Source organism: Eleginops maclovinus, chromosome 7, assembly GCF_036324505.1.
Source record: "Eleginops maclovinus isolate JMC-PN-2008 ecotype Puerto Natales chromosome 7, JC_Emac_rtc_rv5, whole genome shotgun sequence".
In the NCBI taxonomy this organism is placed as follows: domain Eukaryota; kingdom Metazoa; phylum Chordata; class Actinopteri; order Perciformes; family Eleginopidae; genus Eleginops; species Eleginops maclovinus.
In genome coordinates, this window is record NC_086355.1 from 1,987,901 (window position 1) to 2,007,354 (window position 19,454).

Below are 19,454 nucleotides of genomic sequence, written 5' to 3' on the forward strand. Positions count from 1 at the left end.
TGGAGAGTGGAACAGTGAGAGGCAGCCGGGTAGAGTAAAATAAATGGAAAAAGTGACCGTGGAGGAGAAAGAGGGAAGTGTGTGATTCTCAGAAATCCCTCGGTTTCCAAGAGCACAACACACAAAACACAAAACACACACACACACACACACACACACACACACACACACACACACACACACACACACACACACACACACACACACACACACACACACACACACTCTTACTCTACTTACAATATAATCATTATTGTATTACAGACTTATTTTCCTACTGCTTCACAATGTGTTCTCTCACCATCCTTAACTTTTCCTATATTCGAGTGCGGGATAGGATAGTGGCATTTATCAGATCTGTGAAAATCTCTCAAAACGAGAGAGAAGCCGAGTGTTAAGCTTTCTAACAACGCATTTGTGAAAGTGAAACATTTAAAACGACCACATCTGGAGCTGAATTAATGAATGCATTTTTAGATTTTTAGAAATGATCCTCGGGAATCTGAAACAAGAAAGATATGCACCTTTTTCCAGCTTTATGAAAAAACATTTTCTGTGATTTAGAGCGTTTTTTATGTTGTATTAACAAGTCAGATAAACAACAACAACAACAACCTATAAAGCATCCTTATAATGATTATAATAAATGACCACACCGATGTGTTCAGGGTTCACACACCTTATTACACATCAACAGTCAGGACTTTTCGAGGACTAAAAGACCCGATTCCCTTAAATTCAAAAGTCAACAAGACATATTTCACGTTGGCTTAATCACAACAAACTATGAGGCGTGAGACTCACATGCAGACAGAAGGACTATTTACTAACGTCAGACATCACCTATATCAGAATAACTTCCTTAAACTAAATATATGAATGAACTTTCATTGAACCTTTTTTGTTTATGAAAATAAGGTTTGATTTTCTCACTAAAATGAACACCTGTTAAAGATCTCATGAAACCAGAGCGGCAAAGAACCAGGCAACAGATCAAAAGAGCGAGGTTAACATGATTTATTCAAAGTTTGTACATTACTTTTACAATTCTTCCTACATAGTTCTACAAATGTACAATAAAATAAGGCTAAAATCATTAAAATCTATATAATCAACCACAAACTTAATCATGAAGCTTGAACTGTAAGTAGAGGGTCAGAGGGTGTGAATAAAGCGCTGCTCTGTCAGAGGGGATCAATGCTGGCTGATAGACCGGCGGTCCTATTGAGGCCAGCATAGTGAGGCGTGACAGGGAGTATCACAACCACAGGGAGTCTGAGTGTTGGATGCACGTGTGAGTAACCACTGACGTGTGACCGCACAGCTCTGTGTCAGATAGCAGAAATACAATATGACACAGGTCAGTGTGAAGTTTAGCTCTTAACACACACAACTAAATGAGTTCTGGGTTGGTGCACTCACACTACACACTCCTGAGCCTCAACTACCACACTTTTTTATACGTATCGGTTAAGTTACAGGCTGTGGCGCAGTGGGATAGTGCATGTCGTTGTGTCCCTGGGTGAGACACTTCACCCCAAAGTTACTCCTGTGGGAGCTTTGGAAAGAAGTGGCAAGTAATGTGATGTAATTATACAAACAATAGTTATAAATGTGGGTTGTTTCACTAAAAACAAGCCACCATTAGTGTATAGGGTTCATTCAGCAGTCTTTAATAGAGTAGAGCAGGAAGGAGTCCTGAAACCCAGAAATTACTCAGCATTTTACCACTTTAACTTCCATGTGCGACTGTTAGCTGCTACCGCTAACGATAACGTTGTTAGCCAGCTAGCTAACAGCAGCACCACAAATTCAGTGTTGACAGCGAACGACCTGGCAGCCTACTGAGGAAAGGATTCAATATTTGAGGCATGTCAGAGAGTTTCCCACTGATTCTCTGATTCTGAGTGGGGGTGGGGGGGTTTGTGTCTTAGAAAGAGGAGTGGGGGGTCCGGGAATGAAAGGCAATCTGAGATTCCTCACAGTACTGAGAGGAGCGCCAGGCGTCACGAGGTCCGGCAGCCAGGAAGGAAAAGGGCTGGTGCATGTTGACATAGATGCTGAGGGGGAACACACACACACACACACACACACACACACACACAGCAGGGGGTTTTGCAACAGCGGCTGCCTTTAAAGAGCGTGTGCAGTCAGGTGGGAAATTCCCCCGCGCGCAGTCCCAGCATTCCAGAGCAGCCGAGTTATTACCGCTCGTCTCATCCAAGTGTCGGTCAGGTGTCGTGTGTGTGTCTTTTTTCTGTGTGTGACAGGCAATTAATGAGGAGGAAGTCCAAATGAGAGAGGGGCTGCTCCAAGTTCACGACCCTCCCTTCCCTTCTGGGTAAAGTTGCTCACAACCTAAAAACAGGACGGAGACGCTTGAGTGTGTGTGTGTGTGCGTCAGCAAGGGTCAGCCCCAAAAAAATAACAACTGGTTAGGCCGAGTGTTTGATCCCCACATGGGGTCCGAGCCCGGCTCCAGGCAGTCATTATGTGGCTGTAGTTACACAGAGTGCTGTGATTCCACATGAGATCACAGGCTGTATGCAGACGATACACACTATTCCCTGCTCATCGTTACACTCTGTCACGCTAACACGTCTGCAGAAGGCATCTGTAAAATAATAAAAACATCCCTTCAAGGCGAGTCTTCAGCTCACACGAAATGAAATAATCTGATACAGAAAGAAGTTTCTCCGTGCTCGCAGATCTGATTACGAAGTTTTCTTGATTGGGTGAGATAAGGAAGCGTGTGTGGTGTCAGTCTCAGGCACTGGACAGCATCGTAGACGTGAAGATCTGCTGCAGGATTTGGGGGATCTGTTTGGTGTCCATGGCGACGAAAGATCTGCCAGCTGGAAGGGTCTTCTGGAGTCTGGAAAAAAAGATCTTGAGGTTAAAGAGAGAGACGGCAACAGAACTGTTCCAAAAAAAGACAGAGAACTGCTTGTTTGTTGGGTGGTGTGTGTGTGTGTGTGTGCGCGCGCACCACTTACATGAAGCTTAGGAACAAGACAACTTCTATTGGACATCTCACTACATCTTTGTTTCCTTTATTCCATTACACATGAGGACCAGGATGGGCCGTCAACAAGGACAGTGTTCCCAAAGTGTCCCAACAACACATTGTGTAACTGTATGACCCCCCACAATAACTAGGTGCACTGACATGTCACGTAGATATATCCCTCTCCGCCCTCTGTCCCTGCAGTCTGACTTAAACCCAGAGACAGTTAACAGCTCGACCTTGGCTTCTGGAGTTAAAGGTGCAATGTGTAATCTATCCGCAGTGAAATGCCTCAAAACTACTCGGCTGTTTTGTTGACTTGTGTTCTTATGTTTGACTTTTTTACCGAGAAACGTGATATCTGTGATAGCGTCATGTCCTCTTAGAGCTAACGTTAGTGCTGTGCTTGTTTGCCAAAAGCCGTCCGATCTAAACTATAGTTTTACTAAATAATTGTCCGGATGTTTCTGATTTCTAGCTGAAGGACTTTAGTCATCGGACAACTGGATCTTAAGTTACCAGAGAAACAAGTTGTGCTAACGTAAGCATGCTATCCGGTAAACGCTTTAGCCAAGAGGAACCACAGATTTGTTTATTTGAAACAGTTTCATTTAGCTGTTTTAATCATAGGTTTTAACCACTGATCCAAGAGGAAGAGACCTCTGTCAATAATGATCCCACACTCTTTCACAACACTACGAAACTCTGTCTTTCGTTACTGTTTTGATTGAGTATTTCCTCCTGTAGCTGTCTTTAAAGGTCCCTCTTTGCTTCCTCTTCCTCTCCTGATTTGACTCGAAAGTCATGAGAGGGTTGCTCAATAGGTCACTGTCATCCTGGAGGCGTTTGAAGCTTGTGACTCTAACCACGCAGACAGCAGATTCTCAGAGCGGACTGGAGAGCACTTACCCTCTGTCTCTCTATGTGTGAAGCTCAGGGCGTAATCTGGGTGTCACAACAACGGTCAGCAGGATCAGCAGTGAGGGGGAACATGAGGAGGCTCCAGGGGGGCCCCCGTCAGAGACTCATTGTTCTGCTGCACTTTGAAGGTTAGCTGTTCCTTATTGGTTTTGGATGAGCGGCTAGAGTTCAGCTTTAAGTGGAGCAACCTTAGCAGAACCCCTTAAATCAACTCCCTGGTCTTTGCATGGACTCCATCTCCTTGTCACCAATGCCAACAACCCCATCTCGACCCCCCCACCTCCTCACCTTTCGGCCTGATCTCCGAGGGATCCGATGAAGATGGCGAAGGCGTTGACCTGGGGGTCGGAGGTCAGGACCTGTGCGAAGCGCTCGGGCCGGATACCGTAGCGCTCCAGGTTGGCATCGCTGAGCACCACCACAAAGTGCTCGTCCGCCTCCTCCTTCACCAGCTCCTTGATGCTGGAGTCGGTGCCCTCCAGGGTGAAGTCGCCACTCATGCAAAACTGAGAGTGGGCATGCATGGTCTGCAGGGGGGGGGGGGGTCAGAGAGAGACGGTTTTAGAAGACATTTAGGCATATCTGACTCACAGGGGGGGATCAGAGGCTGCAAGAGTTGCACTCAAAGGCTTATTCAAGATACTGTATATAACGACCTGAATGGCTTGGAACAAGGAGAGAATGCAGTACTGTGATTGGTTAATGGGAGAAAAGGTAACAGCTACTCATAGGCTGTGTATATTTAAGGGTCAGTTCACCCAAGCAACTATTTACAATATTACAATTCTAAATGTGTTTGTAGCAGTAGAGAGAAGAACAGGTGTACAGTCACTGATATGAATATGTACCTTGAGGACTTTGAGTCTCTCTTTGTTATTCTTCGGGACTTTATCCGCTCTGACCAGCTCGATGTCGTAGCCGTCGCCCGAGTGGCCCACGATGTCGTACTGCGTGGAAAACAACAACAATAGGAGTAAGAGGAACATCAACAACGACAGTCAAAAGGTAACATCAGTGGTGGATATAACTTAGTACTTAAGTAGACTTCAGAGGACCTGCGTAGAGTCAAAAACACACTCGGATAAACATCAACAAAGACAGTAACATGGATACTAAGTGGCAACAACAACAACAACAACATTTCACTGTTGCACAACTTTGTGTTTCACCCTCTTATATCACCACCAGGCAGCCCCGGGAATAGCCTGAGTAGTGAAGTGTAAAGCTGCAGGTGTGATGGTGCAGAGAGGCACACACACACTGCACACACACTGCAGCAGGGTAAATATGTTGAGTGCAGACATGCATCCTGCAGACTATCCGTCACAGCGGCTCTCAGGGACTCGGGTCAGCCGGCACCGTGGGCTCCAGGCAGCTGTTTCAGGACTCAGGTGTTATGTATTAGGGCTATTTCTAATAAGGGCACATTGGCTGTGGTGGGCAGAGGTATGCGCCTGTGTGTCTCATCCACTCATATCGCTGTTGCCGGGTAAGAAAGTGTTTTTCAAAATGTCAGATATCAGATCTTTTTGGACTATATATATGCATATTAATAACACCAGAAACACCACAAAACATGTATTCAAATTATGAATATATATAAGTAATTGCTTGTGATTTTCATGCAATCTTTATTTTGCAGCCACCGAGTCATATCCCTGTTGCCGGGTAAAAAGTGTGTTTTTCAAAATAAATCTTTTTGGACTATTTGTATTTTCTAAGATTGACTTACTAATTATAAATGTATATGAAATACTCAAAATAATAGATGGTTATTGTTCCTATTTGAGCTTGAATGCTGTAAGAAAAGGACATGAAACTATAAAGTGCACTTTCTGAAGACTTATTTGTCATCATGCTATCTCTATTTGGCATCCATCCAATCAAATTGCTGTTGCCGGGTAAGAAGCAGTTGCACGCATAAGGAATCAAGAAATTGAGTTGAGTAATAGGTACAGAGTTTATTTTCACAACACAGTATTTGTATCTGGTCCATTTTTAAGCGTGATGGATGTAATAAAACTATAAATTGACAAATTCTTAGGACTTGGCGTCTCTCACTGCTGGCGCTGTTTGAAACCCTGAATAGATAGTGTGTTTGACCGACAATCATCACATGAACACACACACACACACACACACACACACACACACTTGTATGTGCATGCAGCACACACACGCCAAGTCTTATGGTTTATCAGATGCACTTTCATGTAAGGACTGTTATGCAACAGGAAGCAGATCCAATGACATGTGATGAGCTGCACTTAAATATTTCTGTGTGTGTGTGTGTGTGTGTGTGACACTGATATGTGATCAGTATTAGGTTGGGCTGAGTGTCACTGAGGGGCCGGGAAGTCTGCCTCCCTTCATCTTTTTTACACTCACTCATTCCTCTATCTCTTCTATCTATATCCTCTTCTCCATTTCGCTCCTCCACCTCTTGAAAGATCCTCCTTTGCTAGCTCAGATGGGTGGAGATTGTACTGATTGAATCTGCAGTACCACTACCTTCATGTTGCAGGTGCTTCTGTGCTGGTGTTAGCGGTGACAGTCTCACCTTGAACTTGTGCTCGTAGTTCTCCAGCCCCTCCATCACCATGCACACCGCCTCCATGGAGCGCTCCAGCCGGCCGTCCACTCCGTTGAAGCGGTACATGCTGCCGGAGACGTCCGCTAACACCCGCAGGCGCTTGGGCTTCTGCTGAGGACTGCCCAGCTGGAGACACACAGAGCATTTTCACAGACAATCAGCAGCAATATTTGATCAGATATGACTATTATAACAATATTTACACTCCAAGAAATATAACGTAATGCCTGAAAAGGAAAAATTATTATTTTTATTATTTTATTTATTGAAGAATGTCGGGAAACCTAATAAATACATTTGAATATACGGTACACCATGTAGGGAAGGAGAAGTAATGCAAGTGTTAAAAAAGTTGCATCAAGATGAAAGAATTCAAGTTAATTACCTGCTTTGGAAAGAGTTTTGAGGAATTTTGAGCAGATTACTAAAAATAACATTCAACAGAAGACAGGAATTCGAAACGAGGCGTAATTATTGCGACGTCGTACCTTCCCTCACGCCAGACCAAAAGTATGCAGCGCTCGGAGCTCAGAGAGGTGGAACAACAGGGCAGGCATATTATGGTTAGAGAGTGTTTGTGTGCTCAGTGTGGGAACTATCTCTGTGGTGTGTGTGTGTGTGTGATACAGGAGAGCAGAAGGAATGACTAGAAACTGTGTGAGTCCGAGCAAAAACACAGGGTTTCATAATAATCTCACACACACCACTGGAATGTATCGTCTGACAGATAAAGGTGAAAATGATGTGTGTGTGTCTGGGAGTGTGTGTGTGGCTCAGGAAGAAAATTAAACAATGTGTTTTTTAAATTTCTTGAGCAACAATAGATTTTTAAATGCGATTTTCGGAGCTGCATTGATTTGAACACACACACACACACACCTCAGGGTCCAGCTCCCCCCTGCGTTTGTAGATAGCTTTTTCTCCCGTCAGTCCGTCGATGATCTTAGCGTCGTCCAGTTCTCCCAGAGCCTGGTTCTTCAGCCACTGACGCTCCTTCCCTTTAGCCTGAAAACACACACACACAAACACACGTTATGGACCAATTATAAAGCAGATAAATGAACACATTTCAAAATCTGTCTGAGGAAGACGATCTCTTCTTGGTGTTGCAGATTGGGAAACGAGGGGGAAATACAGAGAGCTAAATTCAAGCTGCTCCTTTACAGACAGCTAGATTAACAGTGTTAGTGTACTGATGGCCAGGGCTGCACTGGGACAGTAAATCGGCCCATAACCATCAAACAAAAACCCAGTAGCGCCCAGTTTGCTTCCGTCACTTTGATGAAGCAAGGAGAGAGGAAGAGCGACTTTAGTTCCTCCTGTCTTTAGTTTTGTCTTTTTGCTCCTTTACACAAAAGGTGGCGTTGAAAGCAAGAAAGACAATCCCATCGTGGTGATAACGGTATCTTTGGAGATTATTTTACATAACAGATGACGTGCGGACACACAGAAGAACACAGATTGGCCTTCAGGTCACACACAGGTCTCATGACTGATCATATGAACAGCTGCCACCTGTTTGCAGATAATAATAATAATAACCAGGGAACACAAAGTACACACAGCCTCAGACGCACAGCGTATGGTACAAAAAGACCTCTACAGTTTGTACGCCGGGTTGGGAAGGTATGAGTTCATTTGAGGTTGAAAAAGCTCAGTAACGTTCCTTGTCAATACTTTTGGTATGCACTGTGATAAATGATACACCGCTCTTAATCAATATGAAAAATATGACTAGACTATTCTAATATTTTACACTCCAAGAAAGACAACTTACTGCCAGAAATTGTCACCAAAGATTCACAGCATTGATGTTTGTATTTTGTTTGTTTATTTAGGGTTGCATTTTGGGTTTAATGTTTTGCTTCACATATTTTTTTTCATTTCATTTTTACATATTTATAATTCTTTGTTTATTTGTCACTTATTATATTATGACTATAATATATGCCTTTATTGGATATCCAAAAATGTTATTGGGACGCAGATGTGGCTGTTTTGTAAAGTGTGATGTGCAGATGTTTGGAAACAATAATATTAGCAATAATAATACATGTTATTTATAAAGCGCTTTTCCTGGGGCTCAAAGCGCTTTACAAGCGAGGGGTCAGAGGATGAGGAGTTGAAGGCCAGAGTGAAAAGGGGGGTTTTGAGGGCTTATAAAAACAGAAGAAATAATGCATGAGTTAAAAAAGTAGTATCACAACAACCATAGAGAGCCTTTACCCCTTCTGGCACTTCAGAATAAATTGGATGTGTGTTGAGACCTCTCAGCTGACTCAGAGACATGAGTCATTTTCTGGCAATGAAAGAGACTTCTCTTTGGCCCAAAGGAAAGCGCAAACCTGCATCACTCTGAGCTTTCTTTGGCAAGCTCACACTGACTTCCTACTCTGGATCAAAATGTGCACAGGTGTTTATGTTTGGAATGCCGGTTCTTTGTTGAGAGATAAATAGAAAGGGGCTTTCCCCAGGGAGACTGAAGGGGTGGAAACGATACACTATGAGTGTGTTAAAGGTGTCTGTGTGTGTGTGTGTGTGTGTGTAACTCCTTAAATCACTCTTCAGGTATGATTAAGATGATGCGAGTGGTATAATCTCCATTATCCTAACAGAGGGACAGAGGCACGGGGGCTCAAAGGACCAAAACAAACAATAACCAACATTTGTGTTCAAAGCCAATGGGGGCGTGGCTGCAAACACCTGGATGGAGAACACACACACACACACACACACACACACACACACACACACACACACACACACACACACACACACACACACACACACACACACACACACACACACACACACACACACACACACACACACACACACACACACACCACAACATATTCAAATAGAGCTTGACACCTGGACAAGAGAATAATAGACGAGGCTTAGTGTCGCTGCTCTGTAATCAGCGTCACATGCTGCAGGATTTTCCTCTCTTCACAGGCGCACACACACACACACACACACACACACACACACACACACGATGCATCAACCCCATTTCCCCTCAGAAGCTCAAACAAAGGGAGGAAAATCCAAACCATAATAATGAATTGGAGACAACATCACATCCTGGATTTCTACCCACCACTACCTATGGTCTTGCTTATCAACCAATCAGGAGGCTCCTAGGGGACAGCACCCCCTCCTTCCTGCCTCTGGGGTTGTATTAGGTCAACTCATTGTTATCTACCAATTTTATGACGCCTTGACTTTTATGTCCTGTCGGCCAGGTTCAGTCAGATTGTGTTCCTCACTGTCCGTACTGTACAGTCAGAGAGGAAGGGAACAATGAGATGACCTGAAACTACCCCAGTAACTACCCCAGGGAGCCTCCTGATTGGACGGGAGAACAATAAGCAAATACAGGAAGTGATTTTTCTGTATTTCAATATTATGCTTTAGATTTTCTTCTCTTTCTTTGAGCTTCTTTGAGGAAATCTTTGTCGATGCATGCTCAGTGTGTGTGTGTTGGAATCATAAAGTTACATACTATAAAATCAAGGAAATATACCATAATATTTTAAATATTGCCCTGCCCAATTAGCATTCTTAAAACAAAAGAAAAATCCAACTGGTCACACATTAGAAAACCAATTTAAGTTTGTTCTGTATACATTCTCTTCAAATTTCTGGACAAGTTAGTATCATATATGGTGTACATGTGCAGAATCCAACCAGACACCAAGATGTGAATGCTTTTCTCTTTTGTCTGAGGCAGTGTGTGGTGAGGCTGACCTGCAGGCTGTCCAGACGATGCGCAGCGACTGGACCTGTCTGCTGACGGCGCTGGAGAAGCGCTCGTACGTGGCAGCATCATACTCACTCATATTAATCTCCTTCAGCCTGAGGGAAACACACATAGGGAGGAGGGGGGCGGAGGGGGATCACTAGATGTTAAATGTTTTAGACTAAACACACATTGCATTTAAGCAGAAAATATGTTGGATACGAGTTATCTGGACTCATCTGCTCAGACTTCTCAATCACAGACATCATGTCAAAACACGCTCTTGACATTGTTGAGTCTTTCCTAAATGTTATGGAAATACATAACAGGTCTTCTGCTGGGTTAAGGAAGATGAAAACACAGATACTTTTCATCACTTGCTTCTGTCTGTACAGAACTCTTCAATAGATTAAGGATCTGACATAAGATTAACAATCCAAAACTTACGAAACCATTTAATGTGCATGCTTTATTGGAACAAATATCTAGTCATGTTACAGCTCATTTTCAAATCTACATGTCTACTCAATATTGCAGGTCTTAGTAGCTGCAGATTATACACATTTATTGCAAACACTTTCCATGCTTTTCTGCAAAAGAGCTGCATTTTTAATTCCAAAACAGGCAAGTATTTAATGCAACCGTCTGACGCTGCAGTGCAAAATAAGAACTGCATTTTTAAGGTACACTTGACGCTTCTACTTGTGCTACTGCCAGCGTCTGCCTCTTGATTTTGCCCAAAATGTCAGCTAGATAAGAGGAAGAAATGAGCTGAAGAGACCTGTAGACACACTGAAACAGATTGACCTTTCTGTGTGTGTGTGTTCTCCCTCCAAAACACACCTGTGGACATGACATGACAGGTGGGCTGTGCACCCCTGAGCCAAGCTTATTATTCTAATCCCCCTGTGCAGGTACTTTACAGACACAGACACAGACACAGACACACACACACACAAACAATCTTGCTCCAGTGTGGTGAAGAAGGTGCTACAGTACTTTCACCATGTTTGAACCGAGTGTGTGTGTGTGTGTGTGTGTGTGTGTGTGTGTGTGTGTGTGTGTGTGTGTGTGTGTTGGGGGGGTTCTCTGCCAGGTGTTGGAATCTTTTGGTGATAACCAGACTGTGACCATACAGAGATACAGAGCAGTGGCTCAAGTGTGTGTGTGTGTGTGTGTATGTGTTTGTGTGTGTGTGTGTGTGTGTCTGTGTCTGTGTATCTGTTTGACTGGTTGCATGAGAGCAGAGTCAGATGTATGTGTTGCGTAGACGCTGGCATCAGCCATTCGATCAAAAAGACAAAACAAACAAGCACACACACACACACATACACACACACACACACACACATACACACACAGTTCAGTTTTGCTGTTTCTTCTCCTCTAAAGACGTTAAAATGCTGTTTCAAAATGTTTCTTAATACATTATATGTGTAATTAAGGATCTTTGAACAGCTTGTACTCATGGCTGATTTATTTTCCTTCATTCCCCCATCACACCCAGTCATTCTGTGTGGCTGTCTTCTCCCAGACACATTCTGTTCTGTCACACTCACATTACAGCCAGTTATTTCTGACCGGCACACACTCAGTTCCTCTGCACACACCACATCACGTCAGGCCACAGCAGTGACTTCCTGCACACATTCCTAGGTATGCATGTGTGTGTGTGTGTGTGAGAGGATGCCTGACAGTGTGTGTGGTTCGGGAGCAGACACTCTGGCCAGTGGCCGCGGCTATTTCCTTCAAATTCCTGAACCTTGACTTCACCAGGAGAAAGAGAGGGAATGACAAATACAGAGAAAGAGTCTGGTTGTTCAAGGTGGAGACGTTGAGATTTCACACACAACCCCCAGGAAAACAAGCACACTCCCTGCGAGTACACACACTACACACACGGTGACTTTCCATCAACAAGACCTGCCTCTCAACGGACGAACACTAGTCGTTTTCTCTTGTTATGATCTTATTTTGTAAACTGTGATGCATTTGATGAGAAAAACAGGATGGATTTGTGCCAAAAGTGGCTTTACACTTCTGTCAAAACATCTGCACATCATAACACCCCTCACATGTCAAACTGACTGCCCATTGTGGCTGCCTTGTGACACAATTCCATTTCTGTAATTCAATAAAAGTATGAAATATGGATCACACTGAATCACAACTCATCCAGAACTCATCCGTTATTGAGCAATGCTTTAAATCTTTTCCTGGGTGTGATACTTTTACGTTTGGATGCTTATGGACTCAGAGCTGAAGGAAACTCTGCTGTCTGTCCCGCAGCAGGTTCAGGGACTGTCCTGATTTTCATCAAAATAGTGTGGAAGGGTGTAGCCTGGGTCAAGGAAGAAGCCATCACATATAGAGTGGTGCAGGAATGAGTGTTTTACCCAGAATGTAATCCCAAAACTTCTAAATAAGACCATCTGCTGGGTCCTGAAATCTCTGAGTGCCATTCTCATTTGTATAAAACATAATAAATAACTCAGAGTTACTAAGACCTAGCCTCATTGCAATTGGGTTTCCAGGTAACATTCAAAAGACAATGATGTACTTGGGATGTCATATCAACTCTCTTAAATTAATTTACGGTATAAATGTTGGCAGCTATATGGCACAGCTGGAGATCTGTTTCATGTTATTCACGTGGGTGTTTATTAGTTTAGGCATTCCTAAGCCTGTTTTTGCTGGTGTTCGATGTGTGGGTGCGTGTGTGTGTGCGTGTGTGTGTGTGTGTGTGTGTCTCAGGTGCTCCAGGGTTTACGAAAGGATCAGAGCTTGATTGATGCTGAACTTAAGCTAAGAAAACAGAGGATTGTGCACACAGCACTGAGGGAGGAGGCATGGAAAGAGCCTGACATAAAAAAACCATAAAAACCGTGGACCTCATCTGCAGGTATTTTCCCAGAGAGCGCTCACCTGCTGTACAGTGACTTGTACTTGGAAGCGGGGTATCAGCATGTAGCTACAAGATTCTTTCTGGGGTTTAGTGGCACTGATAGACAGCAGAAGACGAGGGGGGAGTGTCAAAGAAGACATTTTTAAAAAAGCAAGTGAAGACCAAAGGAAGAGGCTAATAAAAAGGAGAGAGGTTGTCCTCTCGGTGTGAAAGCAGCCAGTGTGGTGCAGGAAAAAAGGGGGGAGAAAAAAATGTAAAGAGACTATTTGAAGCAATAAGAGAACAGAGACAGCCTTCATGCTGGAGCTGGTGAAAGGGGTGCCCTCTTAACCCTGCGCTCTGAAGCAAATGTGTAAGTGTACACACACACACACACACACACACACACACACACACAGCAGGATCTACCAATGCCCTCATCCATGCAGCCGCGGCTCTGTAGCCCGTGGTTGTTTGCCCAGGATGGAGCACCATACCTGGGATGGATCATTGACTCTGCAGATGGCGAATGCGCGCACGCACACACACACACACACACACACACACACACACACACACACACACACACACACACACACACACACACACATACTGCAGTTCTGGGTAAGTGGAAAAAACGTCCCGTAACACGTGTACACATCCACAGTTTCCCACCTGTGGAGCTAACCGGGTTAAACATCAACCATGACATTTTTCTACAGTGTGATCAGTGTGTGCGTGTGTGTGCGCCATCTACCGCTCTTTGAAGGCTTTTTCTCCCATCTCACGGGCTGCTTTGCGGACGTCCTCTGGGACGGCGTCTTTCTCAGCCTGGGACACCTGGTAGACCTTGTGTCCTGCATCCAGCCGGTAGGGGCCCCCTTTCCCCCCGAGCCCCGCCGTGTCTCTGCCGCCTGCAAGGGAATATCTTAGGGGTGAACTCACTCCATAAAGTGGCATCACCTTGAGTTGTCTGTACATGAAATCTGCAGTAGTGCACCTTCTCCTTGATCACAGTCTCAGCTGTACTGCTCTCTCAGATCGACACCTCCTAACATGCCATCAATCACAGTGGTGTGTGTGTGTGTTTGTGTGTGTGTGTGTGTGTGTGTGTGTGTGTGTGAAATGTCATCATAGATTTTAACCAGCATATGATGGATTCATGGTGTTCCAGGAGTCAGTAAGAGTCACTGGTTACCTGTGCCTCCCGCCCACTGGTTCCCCCCGACGTGAGGGGCGTTGTTGGCGTCGATCTTGCCGTGTTTCGGGGCGCTGACATCCAGACCGCTGTCCCTCTGGATGGTGATCTGAGAGGAGAGGAACCAGAGGGGCAGTGCGGGTCAGTTTTCAGACATTAGTTGGATTCCTGATGTATTGGATTAGACAGCCAGCCAACCTCTGAGCGTCAGCTAGCACACACTGAAAGCGTTAGGAGAAAGCACTTTGTGTCTCTGCGCTCTGAGGTTCCTGCAGGATGGACAGAACATCTTTGGTGTTTCTCTGCAGGAGAGTGATGCAGAGGGAGGGAGCAGAGACACAGGGAGGTGAAAGCTTTGGGTTTTTAGGTCCATCTCAATGGCACCATCAGTGCCAAAATCAGCAGCCCGGCTCCCACACTGAGGCAGGGCAGTCGGCCAGGGTCTGCCATGCATGAGAGAAAGGAACTTGGGAGACTAAGAGCATCCCCTGTAGGTCTCTTACACACATGGAAATGAGTTAGCATTTTAGCACTTCTGGGTTTCTTTGCCTTAAAGTCAGTGGTTTTCTGAATGCGTTTTTGGTTGTTAGCTTGAAATGAGTTCTGTGGTTAACACAAGCTGAACAGGTTTTTATTCTACAACATAAAATCTGTCAGTAAATACCGCTCTGGTGGATTTAAAAACGGAGGTTGCTAACAAGTGTCTAAATGAGACGACTAAATGTCATCAGGCCCAACATTAACCTCCTTTAGCTTAGCGGTGGGGAAGTGAAGTCATGTGACCGTGTTGTAGTTCCTTTATAGCCCAACATTAGCCTCCTTTAGCTTAGCGGTGGTGAAGTGAAGTCATGTGACCGTGCTGTAGTTCCTTTATAGCCCAATATTAGCCACCTTTAGCTTAGCGGTGGTGAAGTGAAGTCATGTGACCGTGCTGTAGTTCCTTTATAGCCCAACATTAGCCTCCTTTAGCTTAGCGGTGGGGAAGTGAAGTCAAGTGACCGTGCTGTAGTTCCTTTATAGCCCAACATTAGCTTAGCGGTGGTGAAGTAAAGTCATGTGACCGTGCTGTAGTTCCTTTATAGCCCAACATTAGCCACCTTTAGCTTAGCGGTGGTGAAGTGAAGTCATGTGACCGTGCTGTAGTTCCTTTATAGCCCAACATTAGCCTCCTTTAGCTTAGCGGTGGGGAAGTGAAGTCAAGTGACCGTGCTGTAGTTCCTTTATAGCCCAACATTAGCCTCCTTTAGCTTAGCGGTGAAGTCATGTGACCGTGCTGTAGTTCCTTTATAGCCCAACATTAGCCACCTTTAGCTTAGCGGTGGAGACGTGAAGTCATGTGACCGTGCTGTAGTTCCTTTATAGCCCAACATTAGCCACCTTTAGCTTAGCGGTGAAGTCATGTGACCGTGCTGTAGTTCCTTTATAGCCCAACATTAGCCACCTTTAGCTTAGCGGTGGAGACGTGAAGTCATGTGACCGTGCTGTAGTTCCTTTATAGCCCAACATTAGCCACCTTTAGCTTAGCGGTGGAGACGTGAAGTCATGTGACCGTGCTGTAGTTCCTTTATAGCCCAACATTAGCCACCTTTAGCTTAGCGGTGGTGACGTGAAGTCATGTGAGCGTGCTGTAGTTCCTTTATAGCCCAACATTAGCCTCCTTTAGCTTAGCGGTGGTGACGTGAAGTCATGTGACAGTGCTGTAGTTCCTTTATAGCCCAACATTAGCCTCCTTTAGCTTAGCGGTGGTGAAGTGAAGTCATGTGACCGTGCTGTAGTTCCTTTACAGCCGTACATTACAGAGACCCTTTGCGATGCTAACATCCAGGTGAGCCTACAAATATACATCATCTCTGCACCACTGCATTCAAAAAGTATCTGAGGGATGAGGTTTTGTTGCTAACTGTGGACGTTTGTATGCAAGCTTTTATCTTTCACACTGTGCTCGGCTCGTCATGGTCCAAGCGGTTGAACAGAGACTTATCTGGTGGGAGCAGCAGTCCAGTGCAGGAGGACCCCACCTCTCCCTCTGCTGACCTACTGTCCACACCTCAAACCTCAAACCTCAAACTGACACCGTGGAGCTCAGGCTCTGTTCTCACATCTACCTCTATCAGCAGAGCTCTTTATATTTAGCCCAGATTAGGAGGCTCAGTCTGATATAAAGCATGTCAGATTACAACGACAGGATAACTCTTGGAGTGGGAACCAGCACCGACTCACAGACTCCATTCACGTGTATGAATGAACAGGTTGCATCCCTTAACGTTCATCCAGAAACTATCTTCTGAGTGTTTCTGCTATTTTCTCCTCACTGCCTTCACACCTGTAGCAGATGTTTGTTTTAGATGCTGTGGAGAGGGGCTCCTTGTTAAATGCTCATCAACTTTTTCCACACATTTTGGCAATAAAGTCAGGACATTCACACCGTCAGCCTCTGTGGAAGAGCCGTCCTCTTTAACCTCTGAGTCGATATGGACGGAAAAAACTAATAATGACCAATGGTAATGACTTCAAAGGCACATTTTAAACAGTAAACACCACAGAAAAGTATTAGAGGTATAACTCAATTAATTAAAACTAATATTTTAAACTTCAATGTTTCACGATAAATTCAGTTCTTTTAAAAATAAAAATAGCCAAGCCTCTCACTGATGGTCTCCTCAAATAAATGTGTTTTACTGGAGTCACACACACAAGTGATATGCAGGCACAACATGATCACCATCTAGAGTCCGTCTGCGATGGTTGTTGACACTACAGATCTACATGAGAAAAACTGGCAAGTCCTTGCATGACAACAAACACAGAGACCGGGGGGTCGCTAAGTACCCAGCTAAATTAAAATGTCAAAGATCCTGACTGTCCTTTCAGCTGCAGACCATCAGATAATCTGTGTATCAATAGAGCTTTCCTATAGTGTTAGTGAAGATCCACAGGAAGTGTGTGTGTAGGTGTGTGTGTGTTAACCTCAGTAACCAGAGGAGTGTGGTGCCATAGCTCTGCGCTGAGGTAAAGGGTCAGAGGTAAGAGGCCATCTCAGGAGCTCACCTCTCCTGCATGTGACGCACTGTCATTACACTTTGATGCATGCATGTGTCACACACACACACACACACACACACACACACACACACACACACACACACACACACACACACACACACACACACACACACACACACACACACACACACACACACACACACACACACACACACACACACACACACACACACACACACACACCAGAAATCAGAAAGAGAACCTGAGCTTCACTGCACACATGCCTGAGCCAAGTTGGGAAACTGGGGGGGGTGTTTTCAAAGGCTTAGCTGTACTGGCTACACGGATCATTCTCTCTGACGAATGTGTGTATGATCACTTGATAAAAGATCACACACTTTCTTTGCCTGACAACCACACGTCCTTTTTTAAAGTGTGTCCAGTCATGTACCTTGCTCACGTTTTTACTGACAGCCCGACTTATCGTCCGCCTTGAATCCAAAAGCACTTTGTTTTACATGAAGATTGAAAATAATACATATGCATTAATCTTTAATAAATATGTGTGGGACAGAAAATCCCTCTTGAGGAAACACAGGGATTTTAGCTTTTACAGACCATTTACATGCACTAAAACCTATAAGAAACACTACAGGAAAGGGAAAACCCCAAAAAGCATATTAGGGCCTCTTTAAAACACATTTAGTGTTATATATCAAGGTCTTGCAATCAGCTTTAATGTAACACCACTCATCAGGCGTGTGTGTGTGATGCTTACAGTTTCCTGGACACAGGCGTGTTTCAGTAATCCAGCTTGGTCGTCACAGTGTGTATAGATGGACCTCTCTCACTGGTGACAACATGGGTCCTGAATGTGTTTCCATGCCGGTAATGGACTCTCCTCCGGCTCCCTCACAGCCAGTAAAGCAGTGACTAATAATCTACTTCTGGATTATGAACAATGATGAGAGACGCCTCACAACATGTGTCCATTTGGAACTCTTTAAAGAGGCCACACTCAGTTCAGGTTCCAGGGTTGTGAATGAGGTATGAGTGTGTGTAAGTGTGTGTGTAGCTGGACCATCATGAGTAGGATCAGATAGTAAAAATGTTTCTATTTGATATGATCCCCTTCAGTACAGTAGCACCTATCATACTTCATGTCTGAGTCTGTTCACGTCCGAAATATTAAGGACAGAACATTATCTTGTTTTGCTCTGAGAACAATTACAGGAAATTGCAAAAAAATAACAACCAAAATGGTAAAAAACAAACACTTCAGGAACCAGCAGCCGCTCCCAGACAACACACGCAGCCCTACTGAAGCAATAGACCTTTTAATTAAACTACATTTGAAGTTCTTAGGAGCCTTTAAACATCTCCCTTAATGGCCTCCAAAAGTTTTCAACCTTCTACTATATTTAAGACATTTAAAAATAAAGTTTCCTACAATATGCTTGGGTGTATATATCTAATTTTACTTCTCATATGAGCTTTGATGGCCTACATTTCTCCTCACACTTAATTATGGGTGTGTTTTGGTGGTGGCTTTACATCAGCTCCATCCAATAAGTGCTCAAACACGGATTAATATGCGCAGTGAAACCGTCTTTAGGCTTTAAAACTCTATGCCTGTGTTTTCTCCACAGTACTTGGTTGAACGTATCATGTAAACGCAGGAAAGACAGACAAAAATCATCTCCAGAAACAACATTTTTATGACTGTGGGAATCGTGTCTCTCCCCCACCGTCCTCTCTCGATTTGGTCCCCCCTCTTTCTTTCTTTTCCTCCCCCCACTGTCTCTCCACCTCTCATCTGCAGACCCCGCCTTGTCTTGGGAGATTAATAGCCTCATAAATTTATTATTTTCCCCTTAGACGCCTGAAGACACAGAGTGATTTAGGAGTGATGGGTGTGTGCAGCCACAATGAGTCCACTTTGGAGTGAGGAACAAATGTGTGAACTGGGGTGCATGGTAGTGTGTGTTTGTGTGTGCATTTAGTTTGTATAAATGCCTGTAAATGAATGTTTGAACACAGGAATATGTGTTTAAAGTGTGAGCGTGTGGGAGTCAAATAATCTTGATTTGTGTGATGTTAAGA

At 44.3% G+C, this 19,454-nt stretch overlaps 1 protein-coding gene across 1 annotated transcript in view; it reads right to left on the reverse strand.

Moving 5' to 3' along the window:
- Window positions 1-999: 999 nt before the first annotated feature.
- vwa8 (von Willebrand factor A domain containing 8) overlaps window positions 1,000-19,454 on the reverse strand; it is a 69,444-nt gene continuing 50,989 nt past the window's right edge. Inside the window, 9 exon segments of the mRNA XM_063887758.1 lie at window positions 1,000-2,875; window positions 4,217-4,455; window positions 4,777-4,875; window positions 6,489-6,647; window positions 7,401-7,526; window positions 10,275-10,291; window positions 10,294-10,382; window positions 13,908-14,064; window positions 14,349-14,457. Of these exon segments, the coding sequence (XP_063743828.1) occupies window positions 2,767-2,875; window positions 4,217-4,455; window positions 4,777-4,875; window positions 6,489-6,647; window positions 7,401-7,526; window positions 10,275-10,291; window positions 10,294-10,382; window positions 13,908-14,064; window positions 14,349-14,457 (1,104 nt within the window). The 3' untranslated portion in view covers window positions 1,000-2,766.